This window comes from Pan troglodytes, chromosome 16 (genome assembly GCF_028858775.2).
Source record: "Pan troglodytes isolate AG18354 chromosome 16, NHGRI_mPanTro3-v2.0_pri, whole genome shotgun sequence".
Classification (NCBI taxonomy): domain Eukaryota; kingdom Metazoa; phylum Chordata; class Mammalia; order Primates; family Hominidae; genus Pan; species Pan troglodytes.
In genome coordinates this window covers 78,698,461-78,712,681 of record NC_072414.2, presented here as the reverse complement: position 1 = coordinate 78,712,681, position 14,221 = coordinate 78,698,461, and the positions used below count along the sequence as shown (strand labels likewise).

Sequence of the window (14,221 nt, the reverse complement as noted above, 5' to 3'; positions counted from 1 at the left end):
AAGGCTGGAGTCAATCTAAAGTTGTTTTACACTCTGTTTTATTAAAGTCAATGCATTTCCGTTCCTATGTGCCCAGCTTAGGCTTGCTTAATTATAGACACCCGGGGTGAATGCTAATGTAGAGAGGACAGTCGGTGATTGGAAAACAAGGCCCTTTTCTGACCTCTACAGGCCATTTGGAGGAAACAAGAAACTGCTTCTGGAAAATTACCGACCAGGAGGCACCGCAAACGGGGCTGAAGGAGGTTTCTCCTGGACGCCTCCTTGAAGCTCTGAGTTGGCTGGACTCACGTGTGTCCTGCTTTCCTGCAGCTCTGCTCTCCATGTGTAAGAGGCTACTGAGGCAACAGGTAGGAGGTCATTCTCAGGAGACCTTTGTAACGGAAATTAAGATCTCAACCATTCAACACATATTTATGGAAGTCCCACCACATCTTGGGCACGATGCTAGGCTCTCAGGATGTAGCAGTGAACAAAATTGTCTTTGTTCTCCAAGATATTACAGTCTTGGTGCAGTGGGGCGGTGGGGGGGAGGTGAAGAGGGGACAGCAAAGTCCACAGGCAATGCCATACAACAAAAGCTGTGACTGGGTTTCTCCAAGATGACAGTAGGAACTCAGAATCAGATCATGGGAGACTTCTTGGAGGAGCCTACATTTAAGCACATAATGGATAGATCTAGGCACATGGATGGAAGAAGAGGGAACAGAAGAGTAAGGTGCTTTCTGAGAATTGAAAGTAAGTTTTTATGACTTTAACAGGGGCTGATGTCAAGAGAAGAGACCAGAAAATTACGTAGTGGCTGGATCTGAAAAGGCTCAAGCACTAGGTCCTGTTTGCATTTTATCCTTAAGACCATGGGAGGTCACTGACAAATTATAAACCGCGAAAGTAGAAGCCGGTTTTCCTTCCCAATACTATCAGGCTGCACAGGGATGAAAGGGTTGGAAAGGAGGCACAACCAAAGGTGAGAAGAGTGGTAAGAAAACTTGAAGTCCAGGTGAGAACAGCGTTATCGAGTCTGATTCTTAGCTTTGGACTCCAACCAAAGCTAAGATTCACACTCAACAACATTGCAGATTCATCTGTTTAGTGAAGATCTGAGTACCTGCCTCGGCCAGACAGTGAGCTATGCATCTGGCACACAAATAAATCAAACAACACCAGTTTACTATCAGCATAATCAAGTTTAGGAATTTGGAGGTAGAGATTTTGTTGGGAGGAGATTTTGACTTTGAACCTGTTGAGTTTGAAGAGGAGCAGGAAGTTATGCAGAAATGTCCAGTAGGAGTTACTTGTATTTGAGTCAAGGATCTACAAGAACAACACACTTTCCTAGAGATGGAGACTTGCTCCATAACCTCTCAGAGGGCCCTTAGGGGTCTTTGAAGAAAGATGTTTTTCCTTGGAGAGCAAGTTTAAGAGTCCGATTGCCTGAGTTAAGGTTGTGATCTGCTACTTACTACCTGTATCATCTTAGGCTAGCCCTTAAATTCTTAATGCCCTCACTTATAAAGTGAGCATAACAACAGAGTTTAGCTCGTTGGGCTGAAGTTTTAGGCTTAAACATGATGACACCTGCGATGGTCTTAGACTATTATAGATACTAAGTGTTGCTAATTACCACGTTAGCTGTAACTGTGTTATGGTTCATATTCACCTCCTCTGGGGAAGTGGAGGGAGCATGAGTTAGGAAGTCAGATTTCCCCGGGAACAGATTCCAGCTCTATCATTTACTAAACGTGTCTCTTTAAGTATGGGTGCACTTCATTTTTAAAATGGCAATCATAATGTCCATTTATCCCATAGAGCTGGTACTGAGAGTGAAATGAGTCACTATGTGATTGTCTGAGCAGAGCAGAAACATAGGCAGATTTTTCCTCCTCTAATACCTCCCAAAATAACTTCCTCTTCAGAATGAAGTGTGGGTGGGGTCTGGTTGATAGTCTTCTACCCCAGGACATTCATTCATTTAACCCCCATACCCTGGATGTTTGGATGGCAGACCTGTCGGCCTCTCTGCTTCCTGTCCCGTCCCACAGCCAGTAGAGACAATGGAACTCAATGCCATGTCTTGCCCTGCCCTTCAAGACCAGGGCTACACTCAGACACTTTAACTGAATAGCTCCAAATAATTATGCTTAAGTGTTACTTATTTTGCCAGGAGCTGGTCATAATACTTATCTGATACCAAGAAATCATTTTAACCCCATAAGAGCCTAGAGACTATAAAAGATCATTGAAATCCCCCCATGTAGAATCATCTTTGCTTCAGCCTTTTTATTTACTTTTAGACAGAGTACAGGGTCTCACTCTGCCACCTAGGCAGGAGTGCAGTGGTGCGATCACGACTCACCATAGCCTCAACCTTCCACTTCCAGGCTCAGGTGATCCTCCTGCCTCAGCCTCCCTAGTAGCTGGGACTACAGGCATGCATCATCACGCCTGGCTATTTTTTTTCTTTATTTTTTGTAGATTCAGGGTCTAACTATGTTGCCCAGGCTGGTCTTAAACTCCTGGGCTCAAGGGATCCTCCCAGCTTGGCCTCCCATAATTCTGGGATTACAGTTGTGAGCCACCACGCCTTGCCTGCTTCAGCCTTGTAAACAGTCAGTGCTCTCCTCTGTTTAACTACTTGTCATAAGACCTAAATGTGGCTCATTCGGTAATTCTCTCATAGACTGTGTTCTCTACCAATGATACTGAACCCATTTTACTTTGCGCTGGAACTGGCCCAGAATATATACGCACTTCAAGTCCAGTTTATGTCACGTGCTAATGAGAGATGAGTCCTGTCTTCTACCCAAAATACCTTCATCTTGACATCTGTGTGACAGTAGAGCCTAAAATCATCAACTAGCTGCCCCTCACCCATATGAACATGTGTCATGTGTCTGAGGATCAACCTTCCCTCACTCATTGTTATGCTTAAAGCCCTGTGCCGTGTGTGTTTGTGTGTGTGTGTGTGTGTGTGGTGGGGAACTCAAACTCAGCTTCAGCTCCATTATGTTGAATTGTGTGTGTGTAATAGATGATTTTAAGTTATATGCAATTGTATCTTTTTATTATTAGGCACTGAAAGGTTGTAATAGAATCCATTTTTATCTCAAAATTCCCTTTTACCACTCTATTTTTTCTTTTCTAAAGAACACTTTTTATCAAGCATTGGTAGCATGAACCAAACTGCAACACAAACAAAAGAGGACATCTGTTGGGAAGACAGCAGCAGGCTCCAGAGCTGATGAATTATTTTTGCCCAGAAAAGCCCTCCTGGTGAGCACCAGGCTACTATGCATGTCTTTCCAAGACTAGAGAGTTTGGGGAGCTGGGGTGAGCTGTACCAGCAAGGCAAAACAAATCCATCATTTTAATGCAAATCCAAATGCTGAGATCCACCATGCGAGTCATTATTCTGTGGCCCTAACAAGGATGACTTATGTCAGGCATTTCCTGGGAGCTCCTTCTCTTGGCATAGGGCAGAGGCCTCCCTTAGCATATGAAATCGACTCTATGGCACCATTTTCCAGGCTGATAAATGAAAGGGTGTAATATGACCTTCCTTGTGTTGGCAGCCCTCAAGGTGAGCTTGTAACTCAGGGAGCAGGTTAATTTCAAATATTCTTGGTGGCTCCGAATCCTCTTTCTGGAAGGAAACGGAAGCCAATGTATGGAATTCTTGGATGCTGATTCTTATTGATGGGATTGCAAGGAGGGCCCAGGCAGCCAAGTTGGCATGATATCCATGGAGCTGCACAGACAGTTCTCACCAAAGGGAGCATAGGAGGCAGAGCCCCTGGGTAAATGTGGCAGCTCCTGGGAACCCTTGGAGATGCCACCCCTCCATTATCACCACTCTAAACATTTGCACAACACAGGTAAGGAAAAGGACACCCTGCCCCTTGTTAAGCTCTCCTCGCACTGGGAAGTCTTCCATGGCAACCACCAGCTTGAGAGGCCAGGCTGCACTTGTGCTACACGTCCTTTTAGTGAAACCAGTTTCCCTGTCTATAACACAAACTCTTCTTTGAGATGGAAAATGGAGGGATTTAAGGAAAATAAGTGAGATTTTATTGAGACATTGGATGTCTGGGTTTGAAGCTGAGGGGAAGACACATTTTTGAACACCTGCAATGTGTTAAGAAGTATGATAGGTACAGGGACAGATGCCAAGACAATAGCAGGTTTGTGCACTTTAGCGCTCACTATTCAATGGCGAATGGGGGTGTGGGTATAAAAGACATATTTATCAAGTTAAAAATAAGCATAGTATAAAAGAGATATATAAACAGTGCAACAGGGGCATGGAAGAGAGATTATATATAACTTGGCATTGGGCGATGAGGACAAGTTTTATAGAAGAAAGGTGATATTTGAACTGGGTTTTCATATTCCCAAATGAGGGAATGGGAGATTCTTATCAGAGGCAGAGGAAAAATGTGAAAATGTTAGAAAAATCAAAAAGGACATTTAGGGAGCTGTGTGGCTTAAGAAGTGCCCTTCCATGCCCCTATTGCACTGTGCATGTGCATATGTGTGTAGACACTCACATGCATAAGTGCGATGAGAGAAAAAGAGGGTATGTTCTGCGGCAAATCAAAGAGAACAAAGAATGTCAGAACCTGAGGCTGTCAAGGAGACTGGGGCCAGGCTATAAAGGGATCTGTTGAGACATTTAGACCTCCTTCTGAAGGAAATGTGGAGCCACAAAGCCTCTTGCCAGAGGGAAGTGTTACGAAGGGGTCAGTAGTCTCCACCCTTGAGGGCTCATGGGTGGCAAGTCTTGGGCTTCTATTCTAACAATGGGACTATCTTAAAGGTGAAATCAGAAAGCTCCCAACCTTTGCCCATCAGAGAAGTTTTACCAGGCTGTCCCACGAAGCTGCAGGCCCCCACAGCCCCTCAGCCCCAGTTCCAGTCCTGCATGCAGAGCACCGGATGACAGCTGGTACAGGACAGCATGCACTTGGCCTGCCCCAACATCGCCTCTCTGGACTCTCCTCTCTCCTCTGCACGTTTTGGACCACATTTGCTTCCCATTATGGCCTACAACTCCTTGGAATTCTTGGGTCATCTTAGTTTGGCTTTGAATTTGGTAGAACACGTTTTATCCCAACAATTCAGTGAAGTGGTCTGGCCAGCAAGAGAAAGTCCTGGCTTGACTGGAAGAATGGCTCTTATAACTATTGAGAGTTAACTCTCAAGTAAGTACCCTCTAACTCTGGATGGAAGACTGGTGAGATGTGACACAAGATAGCCTTCAGTCCTAGCAGGAAAGGAGAGAGGTCTGCTCCCAAGTCCCCTCCTTCCCTCCAGTCAATTGCCTTCCCAACTCACTGACACCTGGGCTTAGGTGCTCAGGACATTCACCTGTGTCCCCAAAATCACCAGGTGTTAGGTACACCTCTCTTTGTTCTCCTTCTACTTCCTGAGGTACCTCTGATTTCTAGGAAACCTTTCGAACAGGCTATCATGTAGGCCACCAACATTTAACATGTCCCCAAACTGCACTTATTATCTTTGACCTGAATGCAAACGTTCTGCTCTTCAAATATAGTAGTATCACACCTGGGGCACTCCTCAAACTACTGAACAACCAGCATAGCAGGAGCACCAAACCCTCAGCCATAAACAAGGGAACAATGGCGCTGATATCAGTCACGGGCATGCCTCTGCTGAAAGCTCTTTAAGTCTCCCCCATTACACTCAGAATTAAATTCAGCCTTTTCATCAAGGAATGCCAAATGCAGCTTTATCTGACTGCTGTCTAGTTTTTCCATTTCATCTGTTGTCACTCTCCTCCTTTCCTCGCATACAAACACATCTTTTAAACGAGTCACACTGAACATTTTATTTCAAGCTCTAACTCTACCACAGGGCCTTTGCACAAAATCTTTCCACTCCTTCGCATGTCTTTTCTCCCTTTATACCTGAAACCTCCTGCATATTCTTCAAGAATCACCCAAATTATGACCTTCTTTTGGTAGACTTTTACCACAACTGCCACCCCCATTAGATTAGGCGTTTTTGTAATATTCTTTGCAGAGTTCCATAATGGCATGGGCCATACTGCATTAACTTAGAATGTTTATTGTTCTTCTTTGTCTGGTTACTGAGGGCACAAAATAGGTCTTTCTCATCTGCATCCGTAGAGCTTAGTAAAGTGCATGACCCACAGTTAGGGGTTAAATATACATTTGTTACATAGATGGATCAACAAATACTTCATGTTCCTGGCTTTTTCTGAACATGCCACATAAAAACTTATCTGTCATGGCCACGTTTTTTAAGAAACATGCCTCATGACCAGAAGCTAACCCCCAAAACTAATTTGGGCTGAAATAATAATTAATGATAAGCTAGCATCATTCCCACCTCTCTCAGCAATTACATTTCAATATTATCTTCTTGAATCCTCAAAGCAAAGAGAAATCAGCACCATTATGCTAACCTTTATTTAAGAGTGGAAAGATTAAATATGGGAGGAGTTAAGAGCTATATAGCGTTTGGGTTTCACTTTCAGTATCTTTGCTAATAGTCTTCAAATTTCTTGCATATGTTACATAAACATACATGTCTTAATATGAAGAATGGATATACAATTTCTGAACTACAAAATGGAAACTTGGAAAAGAGTTATAAAAATAAGAGACTATTAATAATGTTATCAACTCCCAAAATCACAACACAGATGCCTTTCTTCTATGCCTTGGAGCTAATCCTGTTTTGTTCTGTGGCTTTCTGCTGGTCAAGAGGTGTGTGCTATGAGTGTCATCTGAGATTATTCTGATATATCCAAAACTCCCTTGGTGGTGTTTGGAACATCAGGAGAAGTCTTTTGGCAGATATGTAATCTCCCAATATGTATTATTATCTTTTCCCTTAGTATTCAGACTTTTACTTCAAACTTCAAATTTTAGCTGGGCCCACCTCAAATAAAGACTATGTTTTCTAACCTCTCTTGCAACTTCCTGTGGCTATAGGCCCATTTTTTTCAGCTGGTGGGATTAAGAAGAAATATTATGTATAGCTTTTGGAAAGATAGAAAACAGGCATTTCTTTTTGTGTTCTTCTTGCTACTGCCTGGGATGCAGATGCAGTGACTGATGCGTCAGCAGCCATTCTAGACCAAGAGTAGAAGCAACACACACGTAGAGCCAGAAAACTGCAGAAGCCAGGTCTCTGACACCATGCAGCCATGACACTAGGACTGGTCTTCCAGTGTGTAAAATTCCACAGGAAAGAGACATAGACTTATGCCTTATGAAAGCTACTACTATGATAAGTTGTCCATCTCTTGCAGCTAAACCTAATCCTAACTAATACACATGACATCTAAAACAGCCTAAGTTTGACCTAGCATATTCTATCTCTCACTCTACCACTGCCTTTGTCGTCCCTTCTCATCCTTTCTTCGCAGGTCTCGTACACTTCATTATTCAAATAACTAAGCTGCTTCCTTCCGAATGCTAAAAGGCCTTGCTCCATTTTCACCTGTTTTAAGTGATTCCAGCCTCCTAGATTCTGCTCCTCTGTAATCTCCTTCCCAGCTCCCTTCCAGTGAGAGGGCCTATTTCCTACCATGTGACTCCAGAGAATTCTGGATTCTGGGTTTGTTGTCGTTGTTGTTGTTGTTGTTTGAGACAGAGTCTTGCTCTGCTGCCGGGCTGGAATGCAGTGGTGCAATCTCGGCTCATGGCAACCTCCACCTCCCAAGTTCAAGTGATTCTCCTTTCTCAGCCTCCCAAGTAGCTGGGATTACAGGTGTGCACCACCACACTTGGCTAATTTTTGTAGAGATGGGGTTTCGTAGAGACAGGGTTTCATCATGTTGTCCAGGCTGGTGAGAATGTTTTCTTAACTGTCAGAATTCTTACACAGAATGTTCTTTTGTGTTATGAAGAAAAATAAGCCAATGTTGTTGTGTACCAAATGCTAAGCTATACACTTTTATATATCATCTCATTTCATCCTACAATAACTTTATGATATAGATATACTTATCCACATTTTATATATAAGAAAACTGAAGTTTAGGAAAATTTAATTACTTGCCTAAGTTGTCATAACAAGCAACTGCCAGATCTAGCATATGAACCATATCTGTCTGATTCTGAAATGAATAAATTTTCCAGTAGGTCTGGTACTTCCTAGCATTATGTTTGGTGATCTGAATACATAGGATTTTAAAATCTGTGAAGATCAGTGACAATGTCTTATTTCTAAGAGTCTAGGGCAGCTTCTGGCCTGTACCACATATGTAAAATATATGCTGCTTGAGAAGATCACAGATGAAACCTGCAATTACTTGGATGCACGGTTTTTCACGTTCAAGCGCCAGCACCTGAAGACCCTGCCAGGATCCCCAGAGTCTCAGTGGTTTGTTCTGGGGTGCTCAAATGCTATGGTGGGGAGATAACATTGGAAGATAACACTTGTATATGGAACAACTTCAATAACCACTTGGAATTCTGACTGAGAAGCCAAGAAGAAGCCCAACTCCTCTACTCCCAGCTTGCTCCAGTTCAAGCACAGGAATGGAGAATAACTCAGAAAAATCTTGAAAGGATCCATGGTAATCTTGAGGCTACCCATTGGGTCCCATTCTAAGTACAACGGCAGCTTGCATAGGCCCCAAGGGCTACCTAACTCTAACATAAAATGTTATAAAGTGGCTAGTTTCTACACATAGGGAAACTAGAACAAAATCTGGAAATGGGGTTGCTGAGCTCACATAGGCTGGCTTTTTGCACTGGCATATACATTGTGTGTGTCTGATGATGAAGCAGCAGCAACATAGATGCTAGTCCAATCCAATGGTTGGAGACACAGAACTTGCTGTGAACCTCGGGGCTATGGGATGGCTTCTCCTCCCTGCCCTGGTGCCTCCTCTTCTTCCTCTCCCTCAACCTTATTGAAGGCACACTCCTGGATCCTCCGGTCCAGCTCAGACAAGCTCCCTTCCTGGTCTGAGCTGTTGTCGGTACTGTAATCAATCTCCTCCATGCAGGCAGGTTCATCCTCCAGTTCCGAAGGGATGCTGCCACTGCTGCTGCTGCACCTGCCATTGGGTCCCGGGAAATATGGAGAAGAAAGGAAGAAGAGGAAGGAAGACAGGGAAAATGTACAAAGGGAAAGGGAAGTAGAAGGAGAAAGATGGGGAAGAGGAGAGAGAAATGAAAAGAGAAATTAGCCAAAAAAGGGAACACATTCAATTGATTGGAAGAGGAGAGTGGAAGTTCCCTGCTTTGAGTTTTAACCTCAGATCACTGCTCCTTTAAATGTGTCATATGCACACTCCCCTGTGTCCTCAACCTTGAGGCTGGGGCGGGGGGAAAGTTGTATACAATTTGCAGGCTTCTTTCTTCCTTTGCCAGCAGAGTATACATTTCTTAGCCCTATTTCCAATCAGAAGATGTGCACAGCCTCACATGTTTAGAATTTTTCAAAGTAGTTTAGGCTTTAAGTGAACAATCAGAGAAGGTCATCACTGAGTGTCTGAGAATGCCATGTCATTTTCTTCCAGGAAAGAGTGGGATTGGAATGCAGGTAGACAGAACTCAAAGCCCTCGTGTTTCCCACTCCAATAAACAGCACTATGAGTCATATTACACGGTTCTCCTTCATCATGATGAATGGTTTATAGTAGCTGGAAAATTAATCCAGGTTGAAATTAACAAATGACAGAGTAAGTGGGCAAACAGCATTCTGCTTCTACAGTGTTTGTGCTTTCCCACTTATGCCCTCTCTCCAGTTTATTAACAAGTGGAAGATCAACAGGGGTTGACCAGCAAGCGATAGAAGAGGGCAGTAGAAATGAACATTAACAAAAACTTTACTGCATATTGTGAGCAGGGGGAGTTTCCTCCCAAGGAGCTGTATGTCTCCCTCATTTGCATGAGGCACCTTCATTCCTGAAGACTTTCTACTCACTCCCTACTTAGGACTTAACCAATTAGGATTAGCAGCGTGCTGGGTTTCTGCTCTGTGATTTATAGAAGGCAAGCACTTCATAAATCAGGCAGAGCTGTTCATCCACCTGCCTCGCCATAAACAATGAAAATGGGTAATCAGCAGCATGGTTACATGTTAGATCGGGAAATGAATCAAAGGCCAGTGTCTTAATTGTCTGCTGACTGATGTGAGCTGCTTCTGTGCTCTCCAGGCTGCGGTACCCTAAACTGAAGGTCTGGTGGGACATTGCCTGAATGGAGAAGAAGAGGAAGAAATATGAAACTTGTTTCTACAGCACCACATTAAATTGTTATCATATTTTACAGGCTGACTTGTGGGTAATAAAGTAGCTGAGTAAAGGAAGGCAAGAGCTGCCCCAGCTGCAACACAGGCTCAAGACATTGAGAACCCTGGGAGCCTGTGCCTCACCTCCATCATGCTAGGTATGGAGGTGTCAGTGTCATGCAATGTCAAGAGCCTGTGTTTAAATATTGGCTGTGGGACTTTGGAAAAACCGCTTAATCTAATAGAATGTCCATAATAATACCTCAATAGTTGCATTGAATACTAAATGAGAAAACACATGGATGTTGTCTAGCAGAGTATTCTATGAAATAAAGGCAATCACCACATTTTAATTCCATTGCTGTGCTGTTGATTCTGAAGAACATGGTGAAACATGGTGTGGAAGAAGAGCATGCATGTAGATTTGTTGCTTCACACCTGGGTTACTGCAGTAACTGTTGCAAAACCAGCCAAATTGGCACTCCTAATAATTTCTCTAAAACATCATTTTTATTACGCCACTTTCAAATTGTGGAACTTGCAATGATGCTCCCTTGCCTATTAGTGCAATGTGAGTATTGATGAACAGAGCCTACAGGGTCCAGTGGGACACAACAAGGTCAATCTTGCTTAAATAATGTCCTGCCTTGCATCCTGCACAGTTGGCTCTAGTCACTCACAAACTTGCAGTTCTCCCGCGCATCAAGTTGTCAAGTCGTACTTGTTGTGATCATTTAGACATACCAGATGTAATATTTTCCCAAGCCTTCACAATTTCCTAAAACCGTCTGCCAACCCCTCAACATACAACCAAATGCAGCTTTTTTAAAAAGCTCACTTTAATTTCTATGAAATGACTATTTTGATAACTCCATCTCTTAATGAAATTTCCATTTTCTAAATATGAGTCTTTACAAATTAATTTATTTTTATCATTAACATGGTTATAGTGTTATTGTCAATAAGGCCTATGCCTCTGTCAGATTTATGTTTATTTTATACTATAGAACACCTAGAATGTAATGAGATCATACTAGACATGCAATAAAGAGTTGCTGAATTGAACATATAACAGGGGTATATATAGAAAAACCCATATTTGAATCATCTTTTGTGGAATTACTTTTTAATTTATTTTTAAAAGATTTTTATATATGGATTATACCACAATTATCATGTCTGTGAATTTTAGTGATTTATAACAAATATGGTTTTGTCATTTATATATAATAAAATACATGTAATATATTTATATATAATAACATACATTTATTATACATAACAAAATAAATATAATAGATACTACAAATAGAATATATAATACTTATTATATATGATATGATAATACATTATGTAACATGTTATAAACATATATATAAATTTAGGAGTCTCAAAATCATTTAATTTTATCTCTCACTTATTTGCCCAAATGCAGCATAAGCATTCTAATAAGTTAAGGAATTAAGATACACATTCAAGGACTTTCACTTCTGAAAAGATAGAGAAGTATTTTTACTTTTTCCTCTTCCTAATTTCCTTCAATATTATATATTAAAATATTATATACTAAAAAAATAAGAAGACACTGAAACGTGGACGGAGTGGGGAGAGAAAGAGGCAGACCGTATCAGGGCCTCAGGACTAGCAGGTGGAGTTGGCAATGATCTCTCTGGGTTTCCTTTGGGCCTCACATACTCTAGATTTGGAGCTGGAACAGCTGAGAGCTGGAAATGCCAAGAGGTGCAGATGATTAAAAGCCCCAACAAGAGCTTGTTTCCTCTAGCCACACGATGAGGAAGGGGGCAGCTTATCAAGAAAGAAAAGTTTGTTCTGCTCCAGGCAAACACCACAGAAAAGCCAGCAGTCCCACCCCCATCCCCACCAACAAAAGCAGGGAGCCTAGGCTTCTACTCTCACCAGACTGTTAGAACATGCCCCAAACCCCCATCTCCCTCATGCTGAGGAGGAAGATCAGGGAGAGAAGGCAGGGGCGGGAGCCAAGACTTTTATCCCCACTGGGTAATAATGTGGCTTCCTCCCCTTCAAGATCAGTGGAGGTTATGTGGGGAACCTGGACCTCTACAGGCAATTGTTGGTAACAAGACTGTCCCCTACCATTGGAGAGCAGTAAGGAGGAACTGCTGCTTCTTCTGGCCAGAAAGGGATCAGCAAAGTCCTGGTGGGGAGCTGGAATTCCCACCATGGCCCAGCAGTAGCAAGGAGCCCCTCCCCACACTGGGTGCCCCTGGAGGCCTAGTGGGGAACCTAGACTTCCACCCAACACCTGACAGTAACAAGCTCCCTTTTTCTGTTGTGTGAATGGTGTCAGAGAAATCAGCTCAAACAGAAGATTTAAATAAGATCCATAGCCTCATAGAGTAATACTCAAAATGCCCAAGTTTCAACAGAAAATCACTCATCATACCAAGAATCAGGATAATCAAGACATGCCAACAGCAAGATGATACAGCTGTTAGAATTATCTGACAAGGATTTTAAAGCATATAAGTGTTCCCATGAGTAATTATGGACACACATGAAACAAATGAAAAATTAAAATGTCTCAGGAAAGAAATAGAACATCCCAGAAAAAAAGGTAGGGAAAATAAAGAAGAACAAATGGAAACTGGAGAGGTGAGAAATCCAATAACAGAATTATAGAACTCAGTAAAAAACAAGAAGTCTCAGCAACGAAATGGAAGCTATAAATAAAAAATGAAATGAAAATTTTAGAATGAAAAAAGTATCAAAAGCTAGATAAAGGAAACTCAGTAGAGGGACTCAACAGCAGAAAGGAGAAGGCAGAGGAAAGAATCAGTGAACCTGAAAGTAGAAAAAACCCAGTCTGAACAAAAACGTGAAAATAGACTTTAAAAAAAAAAAATAAAGAGAACATTAAGATCCTGTAGGACTATAACAAAAGATCTAATCTTCATTTCACCATTGTCCAAAAAGAAGAGAGGCTGTGAAGGTATCCAAAGAAATAATGTCTGAAAATGTCCTAAACTATGCAAAAGACATAAACCTACAGATACAAGAAACTTAGAAAAAACCCCAAACAGATAAAGCCAAAGAAATCAAGGCAAAGACAGATGATAGCTAATCTTCTTCAACTAAAGACAAACTTAAAATCTTGAAAGCTGTGGGAGAAACTTTAGGGGAACAATGCCATAGGGAAAAACAATTAGAATGGCAGCAAAGTTCTCATCAGAAACCATAGAGGCCAGAAGAAAATGGCACACCATTTTTCAAGTGTTGAAAGCAAAGAACTGACAACCTAACACTCTAAAACTAGCAAAGATATCCTTCCAGAATGAAGGGAAACTTAAAACATTCTCATGGGAAGTAAATTTTTGATAATTTTTTGGCAACAGATCTACCCTAAAAGAATGGTTAAAGGAAACTCTCTAAACATAAATAAAATAATAAAAAGAAATTTTTAACACAAGCAGGCAGAAAAAAGCAACAAAAGAGTAAAAATATGAGCAAATACATAGATTTTTCTTTTCCTAAGTTTTTAAGATGATGTTTGACAGCTGAATTAAAATTTATAAAATTGTGTGGTGTTTTTTACTATATTATATAAATATTTAAGATGTTCAACAACACTAACTGTGAGGGAAATGCAAATTAAGACTATAATGAGATATCACTGCCCACCTATAAAAAGAAATACAATTTTAAAATAGTCATTATACCAAATGCTGGAGAGGAGACAGATGAGCCAGATCTTTAATACATTCCTGGTATGAGTGTACAGCTGTTCTGGAATGTAGTTTGTTAGTTTGTTTAGAAACTCAAAGCGTACTTTGTAAAACGATGCCACAATTACACTCTTGGACATTACACCCAGGTATATAAAAACTTATGTCCACACTGAAACCTGCGCATGATAGTTCACAGCAGCTTGATTTGTAATAGCCCAAACCTGGAAACATCAAAATGTCCAAAAATAGGTGAATGGTTAATGAACTGTGGGACCTGC

At 41.6% G+C, this 14,221-nt stretch overlaps 1 protein-coding gene across 1 annotated transcript in view; it reads right to left on the bottom strand.

Moving 5' to 3' along the window:
* Positions 1-342: 342 nt before the first annotated feature.
* AGBL1 (AGBL carboxypeptidase 1) overlaps positions 343-14,221 on the bottom strand; it is an 837,843-nt gene continuing 823,964 nt past the window's right edge. Inside the window, exon 23 of the mRNA XM_009429779.4 lies at positions 343-9,058. Coding sequence (XP_009428054.3) covers positions 8,851-9,058 — 208 coding nt within the window. The 3' untranslated portion in view covers positions 343-8,850. The remainder of the gene's footprint in view (positions 9,059-14,221) is intronic.